Source organism: Melopsittacus undulatus, chromosome 2 (genome assembly GCF_012275295.1).
Source record: "Melopsittacus undulatus isolate bMelUnd1 chromosome 2, bMelUnd1.mat.Z, whole genome shotgun sequence".
Lineage (NCBI taxonomy): Eukaryota > Metazoa > Chordata > Aves > Psittaciformes > Psittaculidae > Melopsittacus > Melopsittacus undulatus.
Window position 1 is genome coordinate 75696054 of NC_047528.1, and position 12614 is coordinate 75708667.

The window sequence follows — 12614 nt, forward strand, 5'->3', positions numbered from 1 at the left end:
CTCATCATCTGTCTACTCAGATGGAAAATAGAACATGTCTAGCCCCAGAACTCTCTGTGAATGACCTGTGTGAACTGAGCCTGGCTAATAGTGCGTAAAGGGTGCTCAGGTACCTGAAGAGAGAATCGAGTCTTTGGTCAGCTACTTCTCCTTTTGGCTTTACCGATTGTCATAAAACACTTCCCGCCAGTGTCTTATGGTGCTGTGCCGCCAAATGTGTTGTTTATGCATCTCAAACACTTTGGTGGCAGGGTGCCTGAAAAATAAAATAATTGTCCTATAGCAGTTTATTTTATTAATGATTGAAGTGTTCATCAATGTAATTGCCAGTTAAACTTGCACTTTGCAACAAATCTCCAGGGGCGCTTCTTGAATTTACCAAGTGTGAGATGTTCACTTTGCTGAAATGTATTCTGCCAATGACACTGGTACTATAGGCAATGTGGGTAGTTACATCTACCTAACACTTTCCATTGCTGATCCTATTTCTTCATTAATGTAAATATATAAGTAGTGTATGGCACCTGAGTTTGGAAATACTTGCAGGATCTTATTTTTACTGGAAAAGTCAACTACTATAAATTGATCCACAACCATGGCTTCAGTGGAGCTACTTCAGCCTCCAACAGCTGAACATTTAATGTGTAGTAATCTTGTATAAAAGTGATTAATCTGTGGATGATACCAGGCCTTAAGCGTTGGTTCAACAGTTGCATTATCCCCAGTGAAAAGCACTACAGAGGCAAAGATGTTAACTATGAATGGCTTCTCTGCTAAGGTGAGCAAGTAGAGGTAAAGCTATAACGGCGTGATTTCTTGAATAGAAATTATGTTCCATTTGTCAGGGTAAACAGAGTCTGAGTGAACTAAGTGTTTGAAACACACTGTTGGTTAGGAAGAGAAAAAAGAGGTGTTAGCCTCTGTGCGAACCTATACAATGAGCATTTTGTCACTTCACTTCCAGAAGGCAGATTGGTTTTTCTCTGTGAGTCTTGAAAGCTACAACTGGATGTATTGACTTTCTCAGTAGTTATATTATTAGTTAGATACATTAGACTAAGATGAGACACACCTGTCTATGTACGTAGTCAACCCTCCGGATTATATGAGGTTCTTGGGGAACAGAAAGAAGGAAGGAAACAAAGTCAGTATGCAGTCCACAGCTGACAGTGAGTAAATTGGAGGGGTGGATAGGCCATGACTACTCCAGTAAAAACTTTAAAAAATTATGTATATAGAAAAGCTGCAATTGTGTAAAGACATGTTTGAAATGAACGTAAAAGATCTAAGCCATAATTAGGTGATGACGGAAAAGCAGGAAGAGTGTTTGAGGTAGCAACATTTCAGGAGAAAAGGCAGAAGCAGTCTTTGGCAATGCTGAGGATTAACAAACTAATTAGCTCAGTCTTCAATGCAGGAAATTACCTAGTAAAAATGAGACTACTTAACATTTGCAGGGCACTTAAAACACTTGAATGAGTAAAGGGCAGACTTCCAATGATATTTATGTATCTACTAGATGTACTTTTATCTCTAGATGGGGATTTTTTTCTTAATGCTTATGCTATTTGCTCCCAAAGGTTAAATGGGAATTTATTTACTACGGTGGCGTTGAGAGGACGACTGGGGCATTTTATTCATCTCAGTGCACTTCACTGCCACAGCACAATCAAAAAATCTCTAATTTTCTGATATTATCATCTTATACGTCAAAGACTGTGTCAAGAGCAAAATATTGTGACTTTCTCTAGGTAGCCCACTAGTAAGCAAAAGCAGTGATGTTGAAGGTCATTTTTGATCAGGTTGAGACCATTTTGATCTCTGTTACCTAAACATCATCTTCTTGTCATAGTGATTTGATGGCAGGCCATTAGGGCTATAAAAAAAACAGTCAGGCCATCCTGAAAGAGTCACGTGGTAAAGAAATAGACTAGAAAAACTTGAATCAGCTATATGTAATGAGAAGCACAAAACCACCAGGGGAGATGGAACTTAGTGAAGTATTTCTCCATAGAGACCACGTTTATCTGTGGGACAACGTATTTTCAGAGTTAGCAGCTGGCCTGTGGGTTCACCGGCACTATTAAAAAGTTGTTCTCATTGTACTGTGTCAGTGTTTTAGTGTACATTCAAATCAGAAAATTTAGTTCTCATCTTTTTATTTATTTGCATTCTTTGTGTCAAGACGGCTTAATGTGCTGAAGTTTATCTAGAATAAAAATTTATTCTTTTCATATTTGAACAAAAATCTTAACAATTCTTCTGTTTTTCAAAGCATCCAGTTGCTTGTAATTATATCATCTAGTTTCTTGGTTTGTTAAAAATGGTTTCCTCTCCCCATACAAACAAAAAAAAAATAAAGCAGAGAAGAAATCTTGAAACAGATTTCAATTAAATGTGAAAAAGTAAATTAACAAAAAAAAGGGGGGGTGGGGAAAGAAAGAAACATTATGAATGTTCTTATCTAAGTGAAATTAGACTTTATCTGGGACAAAACAACTGAACTATTCAGAGAGAAATTTAGTTTGCACTATAATGTTCCTTTAGGCTTACTTTCTTCTATCTGCACTCTTTGTCTTTAAATACTATGTGATTCTTGCTTCTACTGTATGATTCTTTTCTTTCTTTTAATGGCTAAGCAGTAAGAATGGAGTGTTGGAAATTGATCTCATACACAACAAAAGCAATGTCTGTTGTTTTCTTCCTTTGCTTTTCCAAAACAAAGCTTAAAAGTGTGTGTCCCATGATGAGACATTTAGCTTTTGCACTATTTGGGCTCAGTTATGCACATCAAACATTCACTAGTACATTAGTGAAGAGTGTTTCTTACTACCCTGATGTTGTCTTCTCTGTCTCTGTTCTGCTCAGCTGTCACAGCCAGTGAGTGCCCAGTTTGCTCACACATTCTGTCTTCACAGCTCCCACATCCCTAAAATTTTAGAGAGGAGAGTGAGCCCAATCTCTGCAGTGTTAAGATTTGGTTTTGATCCTCTAAACTCTAAATATGTGACTTTGGATAAAATCTATAGATTTCTAACAAAAGCTTCTTTTTCTTTTCTTTCTTTTTTCTTTCTTTTTTTCCCCCCTCCCATTTTAGGCTTACTTTAACCTTATCCTGTCCTATGGACTTGAAGAATTTTCCAATGGATGTACAAACATGTACAATGCAGCTAGAGAGCTGTGAGTGTCCAATTCCTTTATCTATCAAGAAAGAGATTTTACCTTCATATTTGGTGGTTAGATAGTATCTACATTATTGTATTTATGTGATGAAACTTGACCTTCCTATTTTGTAAGGGAAAATCATGGAGGAACAGTAATTTAACTGTCCATGAATGTAGATGCAGGTCCCTTGTTTCTGTGCTGGTCCTGTCCTTCTCTTTCTGCCTCCTTGGGCACTTCACCTCACTTCCAGCAATAACAACAATAATGCTGTGCAGGAGAAATTATTAATGAGAAAGTAAAAGCAATTAGTACACATGTTTGATTGAGACATGCAATGGTCTTTTGAAAAATGAAAGCAACATACCTAATAAAGCAGAAGTCTCATTAGTATTTTTATGCTGGTAAGCTAAACATGGCAAAGGCATGGACTTGGGTACTAGCATGCACCCATTCATACCGTGTAGCTGTCACCACAAACTGGCACCATTTTGACCTGTACCAGGTAACAGTCAGACAAAACCAGGAGTGGCTCAGATAACAGCATGCTCTAGCAATCATTCCCAATAGTCAGTAGGTACCAGGCCAGCTTTGTTTTTTTGTGGGGAGGGGAGAATAGGTTTAGATGTATGGATATTAGCTGTGGGCTACCACCTGCCTTTGTGCCCAGAGAATTATAGATTTATAGAATGGTTAGGGTTGGAAGGACCTTAAGATCATCTACTTCCAACCCCTCTGCCATGGGCAGGGACACCTCACACTAGACCATGTTGCCCAAGGCCCTGATTTACGCATAAAGATGTAGCCATTGCAGTCAAAAAGACTATTGTGTGAATCAAAGCCTCTTTTCCCTTCACATCTCTCACTGGTAAGCTCATAGGTTTACAAAAGCTGCTGTTTTTTCTTTAGCAAAGGCAGTTTAGAAACCTTTGTTTTGTTGGTGCACACCAACTCCATCATCAAAGAATGATGAAAATAAAGCAAATAAATAAAGCAGGCTGACATATAAGCACAGAGAAATGTCATTTCAGTTGTAAACGGTATCTTTGGTGGGCCAGCAAAATTACTTATTAGTGGCAAACTAGGGCAGTATTTCAGAATGCTGCTACTTGTTGCTATAAATAGAGTAATAGTGCAGTAATAGTAACTGGCAAGTAACAGCAGTAATGCTGCTGTTAACCTGACAGTTTAAAAATATAACATGTGTTGCAATAAAGCACATGCATCTTGGACATAATAATAATTGTTTTTGATGTTTTTCAGTCAGCTAACATCTAACAAACTCTGATTTCTTTATTGTAGTTGGCTACACTATGAATGATCTGATATTTGAGTGGCTAAGTGATGGACCTGTGCAAGTTGCAGAAGGTTTAACCTTGCCACAGTTTATTTTGAAAGAAGATAAAGAACTTGGTTATTGCACAAAACATTACAACACTGGTAAGCATTATACTACATTTTTTTCTACAATCGCCTTAATGGTATCTTGTGTCAATTGGCAAAGGAAAAAGGGGTAAAATGAAAAAAAATAATTTGAAATCAAAAGCCTTTTCAGCCATACTTTTTTACATCTGAAAAAAAAAGGAAATATTATCCCTTTTGTTTTTGTGTTTGAAAGATTTTGTTTCCAAATTTGCTTTAATTTAATTAAAGATATTTTAGTCTACACATTCTAATAGTCTTAAAATCAGTAAGGAATTTAAGGTCTTAAAAAACTAATAAAAATCTAGTTGTCTTGATTTCCTTAAAATGGAACATTTTTAGCAAAGTAAATCTTTTCTTAAATATTGATTCATCACTTTGATATTTTTCTCTAGTATATCAAATTGTTGGTGAGGAAAAATATCAAATTTTCACCAGCTTTTATGTGTGGTCTAATTTATGAGACATAGTATTTGAAAGGACAATGTTTTCATTGCTGATCTGAATAGTGTATAGGCATGAGAAATTAAATGTTTAATACTCCAATGTTTTTCTCATATTTGCTATTTTGAAGTCTCAAATGCTGTGTTTTCTGTTTTTAGCTCTAAAGAGCAGCGAGAATGTTAAAATTTTGATCTAGCTGCTTGGAGTTTATTTAATGGGGACAGCATTTAGAGAACAGTTTGCTGGGTGCTTGCTGGGATTAGATATAATCCCTCTCATCTAAAATAGCTTTTTCATGATTTCAGCATAAGAGTGAATCCAGTTGCATCAAATACATTTGTTTTGCTGACTGAAATAATACAGCATGAGAGGTTCTGCTTCTGCCAAAAATAAAGTCATATTAATTTCTTATGAATAGACAGGTACTGTTTTTCATTTTTATAAATGCAGCTTTGCATTTTGGGGCCCAAAGTGCCAAGGAAGGAAAACTTTATGATTACACGATCTAAGACCTGTGGAAAGGGGGACTGCTGTGACTTCTTATACTTAAAGGGGATAACTAAGAGTAAATTCCAAAAGGTATATATAAAACATAAATTATTTCCCACCGTGTGACTCAGACTCTGAATAACTGAGTTCATCTGGTTTTCTAACTACTTTACAGGGACAAATACTGAAAGTAAGGGAGGAGAGAGATCACAGGCAATAACTTCCTTATATATCCAGGAAGACTCCCCACAATGGATAAAAAAAGCTTCCATTATATGTAGTTAAACAAATAAACATGTAGGTATCAGAAGTTGCAAGGGTGTAGTTTGTCAAGGGGAACTGACAGCAGTATTCCAGCAAAAAATATTTTGCTTGGAGGCACCCACATTCTGCCTTCTCTATAGTGTGCTCCTTCAGATTTGGTCAAATTAAAATGTGAATAAAAGTTGTACTATTTAGCTTTGTCCTAATTACACTGTCCAGGTTGGGCCCCAGGAATCTGGAGAGCATTCAGCAGGTTGGGCTTCTTTCATGCCATGGCCACCTCATCCCTCTGGAGTCCCCCTGGGGGGTCAGGATCAGTTACTATCCATGTCTCAGAGTCTGCCTTTAGGGTCACAGGTACAGTCACCCATTTCAGAGCTTCTGTCCTGCCAGAAGGTACTATTCAGTTCTTCTTCCCTACTCTCTTTGTCAAGCAGCCTCTGCATTGGCCTTTGCGCCAACTCTCACACCCTGCCATTCAGCTTTCTAGACTAGCAGAAAAATATGCGTACATCACAAAAGGAGAAAAAATATCTCATTTCTCCTGAAAAGATGAATGAGGAACAAGGCATCTTCATGCATTTGACCAACCAGCACAAGAGAGGTCCTCTGAAACCATAAGCATGAAACTTCAGGAGTGACAGTCTTTGTCCTGTTCGATGTAGTCTGCCTCAAATGACAGCCTTCCCAGTACCTAACACACAGTAATTTGCAGAAAAGTTATGGTGACTGCATCAGTAGATATTGCAGCTCAGGGCTATGCATCCCCCACTGCACAACTAGCTCTGCTGTCAGGCAATCCTAAACTTCCGTCCTCTGCTACCCCTGTGTTTGAAGAATCACTCACCTCCCACAAAGAGATTTTTGCGGGTTCCTGGAGTTAGACTTTTATCAAAATTCAAAGTAGGTATTGAGTTGATTCTGCTGCGAAATATTATCCACAGATACAGGCAAATGACATGACCAGAATGAGAAGGTGTGTGATCTATCATAGGGCTGTAAGACCAGCAGTTTTTAATTCATTTTTTAAATACATTTTCTTAATCTCGTGTCATTAAAACAGGAAAATGCTGTCTCCTTTTAGAACTAAACATATTTGACTAAAATAGAATCTCACTGAATTCTGAGAAAAAGAAAAAAAAAACATTACATTTTCTGGAACACATATATTCTGGAGGTGAAACTGCTGTGCTAATATTTGTTTTCTCAGTTAATGTGAAGAACTGGGTACAGCCTACTTCAAAGGTCCCATGTGTTCCCCAGGCTAGTGTGTAACAGAAGGCTGACTTGCATTTGTGTATCAGGACCTGCTTATACTGTTAGATTAGGAAACAGGCCACACACCTGACTTATGTTTGTAAAATGAAATAAAAATGTGCAAAAAGCATTTATAAAAGTAATTTCATGTTCTAGGAAAGTTTACATGCATTGAAGTCAAGTTTCATTTGGAGCGTCAGATGGGATACTATTTAATCCAGATGTACATTCCTAGCCTGCTGATTGTCATTTTGTCCTGGGTTTCTTTCTGGATCAACATGGATGCTGCTCCAGCTCGAGTCGCACTGGGTATCACTACAGTTTTGACAATGACCACGCAAAGCTCAGGATCAAGAGCTTCCCTCCCAAAAGTAAGGAAATAATTTTACACCATCAATTTGTAACTAACAAGAAGTATTTGTACTACTCATTAAGTTTCTCAAAGATCCGTGTAAATTTGCATCTGATAAGGATAGATGAGAAAGGGGTAACAGTGTGATGTTAAACTTGCAGTACTCTTGCATTTGGATTCAGGCAGATTTCTGCTGGTTTGCAGGCTGGCTAGAGGATTCAACCGTATGGATTTTTAGAGTTTCTGCTAGTTTTGAGGCTTAGTTTTCAGTATGTCAATGCCTGATTTTCTGAAATATTTAGGTACCTAACTGTATTTCTGAAAGTGCTTTCATTCTGTCTGACTGGGGACTCTATGAACTCTGGTCTTTTCCAGACTGTTAGACTTCATGATATTTTGGTGTTTCTAGATATGGCACTTAGTTCAATGTGTATATAAATATACATAAAAAACAGGTATATATAAAATACACACACACATATACATATGTAACACGTGTATGCACCTAGAAAGTTTCTCTGGAGTATTTTCAGTGAGGAACTGCTGATGTCTTTGCTTCATGGCAGAATTTGTCCATGTTCTCATCCAAGTGTTGTCTGCAGACCTTTATCTTCTCTAGCCACAAAAATACACTCACTAAAATTTTGTGTTGTTTTTTATTTTCTTTTAATCCAGGCCAGATGCTGTAGATGGTTTTATAGATTACAAACTGGATTCTGTGTTTAGTCAGGCTGACAGCTCTTTTCAGCATAGGCACAGCCTCAATGCTTCTGCTGATAGCAGTCCCAACAGAATTTCATGTTCATGCCTAGGTTTTACAGTTTTAAGGGACAGAGCTCAAAGGTATGTCAGTTTACAATAGTATAAGGAGTCATGAGATATAATCTCTCTTTACAGAAGTCCAGAATCACATGGATTGGGATCACAGCAGCAATGAAAAGCACAGATTTTTGAGTGTTTGTATAGAACATGATCCATTCTAAAAAGCATGTTGTATTTTGTGCTACTTTATCCGCAGAATCACATTCCAAATACTGTGATTTGTTCAAGTGGAGTGTATGTATATATATATATATATATATACATATATACAGGGCAACTTCAAAATCTGCACAGATTGTGTTACTCTTTTGTTGGTAATGAGAAAATATTACTTAAAAATCTGGTGACTACAGCAGTTGATTCAGCTTCACTTGTTCATTTGGAGATATTATAATTTTCCATTCAAACTGAAAGATATTATAATTTTCCATGCAAACTGAAAGTCTTTTGTATATTAACTTCATATCCATTTCAAATGGATAATTTCTTAAACACTTTTTCAGACAATTCAGTCAATATTGCGAAGTGAACACTCTGAAAAGAAAGTCAACAAAGAGATAATGTTGGCAAGGAGCATGCAGGCTCTGTAGATAGCAAATTTAAAGTCAATGAACACTGTGTCTAGGTGGTACTGCACGACTCAGTGTGTTATATTCCAAGTTTCTTCCAAATTAACTGGCTTGGGAATTAGAGATGGTACAATCATGTTAGTGGAGATTTCCATCCGCATTTGCAACTGGGCAAACATAACCTGCCAAGAAGTTCTGCAGTGTTAGCATGCCCAAAATGCTGATGCTTTAGAAATACTTTTTGTCATATGCCTTTGATCCAGCTGAAATGTTTCTCCCTTTTGTATTTTGCCTTGTTTGAGCAGAAAAGTATTTGCTGGATAATTTTCTGGGCTTTTGCTAAGTAGAAGAAATGGTCATATCCAGAATATGATTGTGTCTATTTGGATAGTGGAGAGTTTCTCCTCCAGCCTCAGGAATAAATACATTTATCATAGCAGTTCTCAGAGAACAGTGATGCTCTGACCCTACTCCATCTTCTCCATTCTTATTGTGCTCCTTTGCCAGAAGATAAGCACTAAGGGAAAGTACCTCACCAGATAGCCCAGCACCTTATTTTTGTCAGGCTACACCTGGTTGTTGCCATTTCATTGTGTAACTCAGCTCAGCTGTACTTTATAGTTTTATTCTCTATATAAGTGAACAAACATGCATGGGGATTTTTGAAGGTTCTGACTCCCACTTTGGATGACACAGGTGGCTAAAGAAATAGAGGACTGACCAAAATAAAAGTGCTTCAAAACAGGCTTTTTGTGCAAACACATCTCATCATCAGTATTTGATTCCTTACATGAAGCAGAAAATTTTTGTTGTTGCAGGCACACAGCTATTTTAAAACCTCTTCTGTAAATTACTACCAAAATTGTATTTCTTAATAAAATCTGTCCAGCTGAAATGTATTTAGAAATAAAAATAAAAACTGAATCAAATCACTGTTAAGTCCCAAAATGGGTCTTTAAAAGTAATTTTTTTAAGTCCTTCTACATATTGCTATGACACAAGAAGTTAGGCTGTCGATAAAACAACCATTTAAAAATTGCTCCAAGCATAAATTCTAACAGAATAAGATATGACAGGTTTATTTTTGCAAGACTGCTGAAAAGAGAGATGCAACCTTGCTTTGTGAAAGCAATAAAGCAACCTACATTTGAATATGAGTTCTACTTTCCCCCATTCTTCTTTTTGTCCTGTTCTTAACAATACACATTTATGCAACTTAACTTTATCTTCAGATTCCTACTGCCACATACTAAGAGCTTCTTCTCATTCTTCTCTATTTTAGTAGCTCTTTACCACACACACATACACGTACACACACACACACACAAACAAAAAAAAACACAACAAAAAAGCATTAAAACACACCACTTTAAAAGGAACTTAAAAAAGGCACAGAAGAACTGTGGTAAGATTACCAGTCAGATATTTTGTCTGTTTCCAAGTTACTATATAAACAATGAAAGTGTTACTGTTCAGGAGTAATTACATACATATTATTCTCAATCCTGGTATAAAATTACATGACAGAGTTCTGTTTACTTAGAACTGCTCTTTTCTGTATTAATAACTAATATTCATTGTGATACACAGATTTCACAGTGATAGGTCATGGCAACACAGACATTAGGCACTCCAGTGTTGAAAATTAAGTGTAAGATTTAGACTACTAAAAAGAAGAAAAGGAAAGGAAAGAATGCAATTAATTCCAACTGAGGTTCATGCTTTCTGCACATAAGAGAAACATCTATAAAGCCTCTTCTAAATTAAGTATAATTTTATTTCTTTGGTAATTTTTGCAGTATTACTGTAGAATTATTATCTTTGGAGTGTTTTTAAATTCTGGATAAGAATAGAGGGTTAAGTTTCAATGCAAGTAACATAGTGATAAAAAAATATACATTTTTTTCTTATTCTTCTACGAAGTTGATTTCTTTGTAAGAACAAACCATGAGAGAGATTAGATCCCAGAAAAGCTACTACTGTTCTGTAGTGCCTGTTTCAGAAAGCAGAAAGGTTCTCTTCCTCTACAGTTCTAACATAAGCTGAGAAATACTGCATCCTTCTTCCTTCATGGAGATGAAATTATGATTTGCTGTATAGGTAGTAGCTGCAAAAAAATATTCACCAGGATGTCAAAATCTATTACAGTGATAAAATTATTCTGTGTTTGTTACAGAAGCATAGTGAGGATTCCTATAACCAGAGTTACCCTTACTGGTTGTGTTAGGAAGTGGTGAGGAACTCATCCACAAAGCTGGGCTTGAATACCTTCTTTGCATTTCAGCTAATCCATCGCTGGGGTGCCCAGGAATTGTGATCCAAAATAGCAGGGTTCCTATGATCAGTTCCCCTTCCCACACATTCACATGTGTATGTCTTACCTACATCTGATACTCTGTGTCTGGATTCCTCTGGTCTTATAATTTTCCACTTAGAATCTTTGGCTAGATAAATGTTTGTGCACCCAGCTACACCAGAAGCTCTTGCCGATCAGATCAGCTGAGCAGAAATCCTGGTTGTCAGCTGGGTCATCAGTGTGGCCACACAACTGCAATGAAAACCTCACAAAACTCTGAGCTTTCTGTGTGAGCTCTGTGCATGAACCAGGGAGCCTGCTTGCAGCTAGGATTTGTGGGACTTCATCTATGCAGAGAAACTCTATGGCACAAAATCAGGAATATGGTGTAACTTACCATACATCCATGCAAGGCACAGCACAAACTTAGATCCAACACCTTCTGGAAGTATCAGACCCACAGCACAAAAATGGCAGTATGTATTCATCAAAATATGGATTAAGGCATGTCTGAGCATCATGAGAGACATGGAGACATAGAATATGCCTTCATGTTTTTTACAGTCCCAGCTGTATATAAGTTGGGGGAATAAAGGGAAGGATATCAATGTGCAATAGTGTAGAACTGTTGAGAAGTGTTAGAAAAGAATTCTTCAGATAATTGAATGACCATTCTCTTGTTATTCTATTTATTTTTATACAGCTTCCCTTCTGTTGAATCAACAGAATCAAAAGTTTTCAAGCACTTTCAAATGAGGCATTTGAAAGAATAATGAATTCTCTGTTGTGCTACTAATTGGGTATTTTTCAGATTGCTTCCTTCTTAAAACACAAAAACCAAACCTTAGCAACAACAGCCCAAGAAAATGAATTACTTCTAATGCCATAAGGCAAAACATTTGAGGACACTTTAAGTCAAGTAAATGATAGCAACTGCATTTTACACAGTTGCACAGCATTCATATTGTGTTACTTTAATGCACAGTGCTTGATGAATGCATGGTCCTTCCCCAGGGAGCAATCTCTGCAGAAAAAAAAGTCTCATTCAAAGCTCACTGAAACATCTGGGAGTCCTTCTATTCACTTCATTTGGCTTTGGATCACTAAATGCGTTACCAAATGCAATAAAAGCATTTTATTCTAAAAGGTGCAGAGACTTGCAAAAACAAAGTCAAAGAAGTCTATGCCCTTTGGCAGTAAATGACTGCTTTTATATGTTTTCCACTATCCCACCATATTTGGAAATTTACAGTCTGTAAAAGTAACCTCTCCTTTTTAGGATGCCAAAAGTTATGAAATAAAGAAGTTCCAAGAATACAGCACATTTTATATTTTGAATTAAAGTTAAAATGATGCCATGATATTATTTTTTTTAAGGAAGAAACAAGAATAGCAGTAAAGAAAAAGGAATAGATGCTGTTAGCAGAAATCATATTCTTCATTCGTTTTCATAGTAAGTACAGAACCTAAGGTGACAGCTTACTCTTTCATGAAAAAAAGAAAAACCCAACACTGAGATTATATGTTTTTGTGCAGA

At 36.7% G+C, this 12614-nt stretch overlaps 1 protein-coding gene across 2 annotated transcripts in view; it reads left to right on the forward strand.

Annotated features, from left to right (window-relative positions):
• Positions 1-12614, forward strand: part of GLRA2 (glycine receptor alpha 2) — a 127510-nt gene that overhangs the window by 37236 nt on the left and 77660 nt on the right. For both annotated transcript variants that reach the window (XM_005151450.4, XM_005151451.4), the window contains exons 5-7: positions 3098-3180; positions 4465-4602; positions 7195-7409. In XM_005151450.4, coding sequence (XP_005151507.1) covers positions 3098-3180; positions 4465-4602; positions 7195-7409 — 436 coding nt within the window. The remainder of the gene's footprint in view (positions 1-3097; positions 3181-4464; positions 4603-7194; positions 7410-12614) is intronic.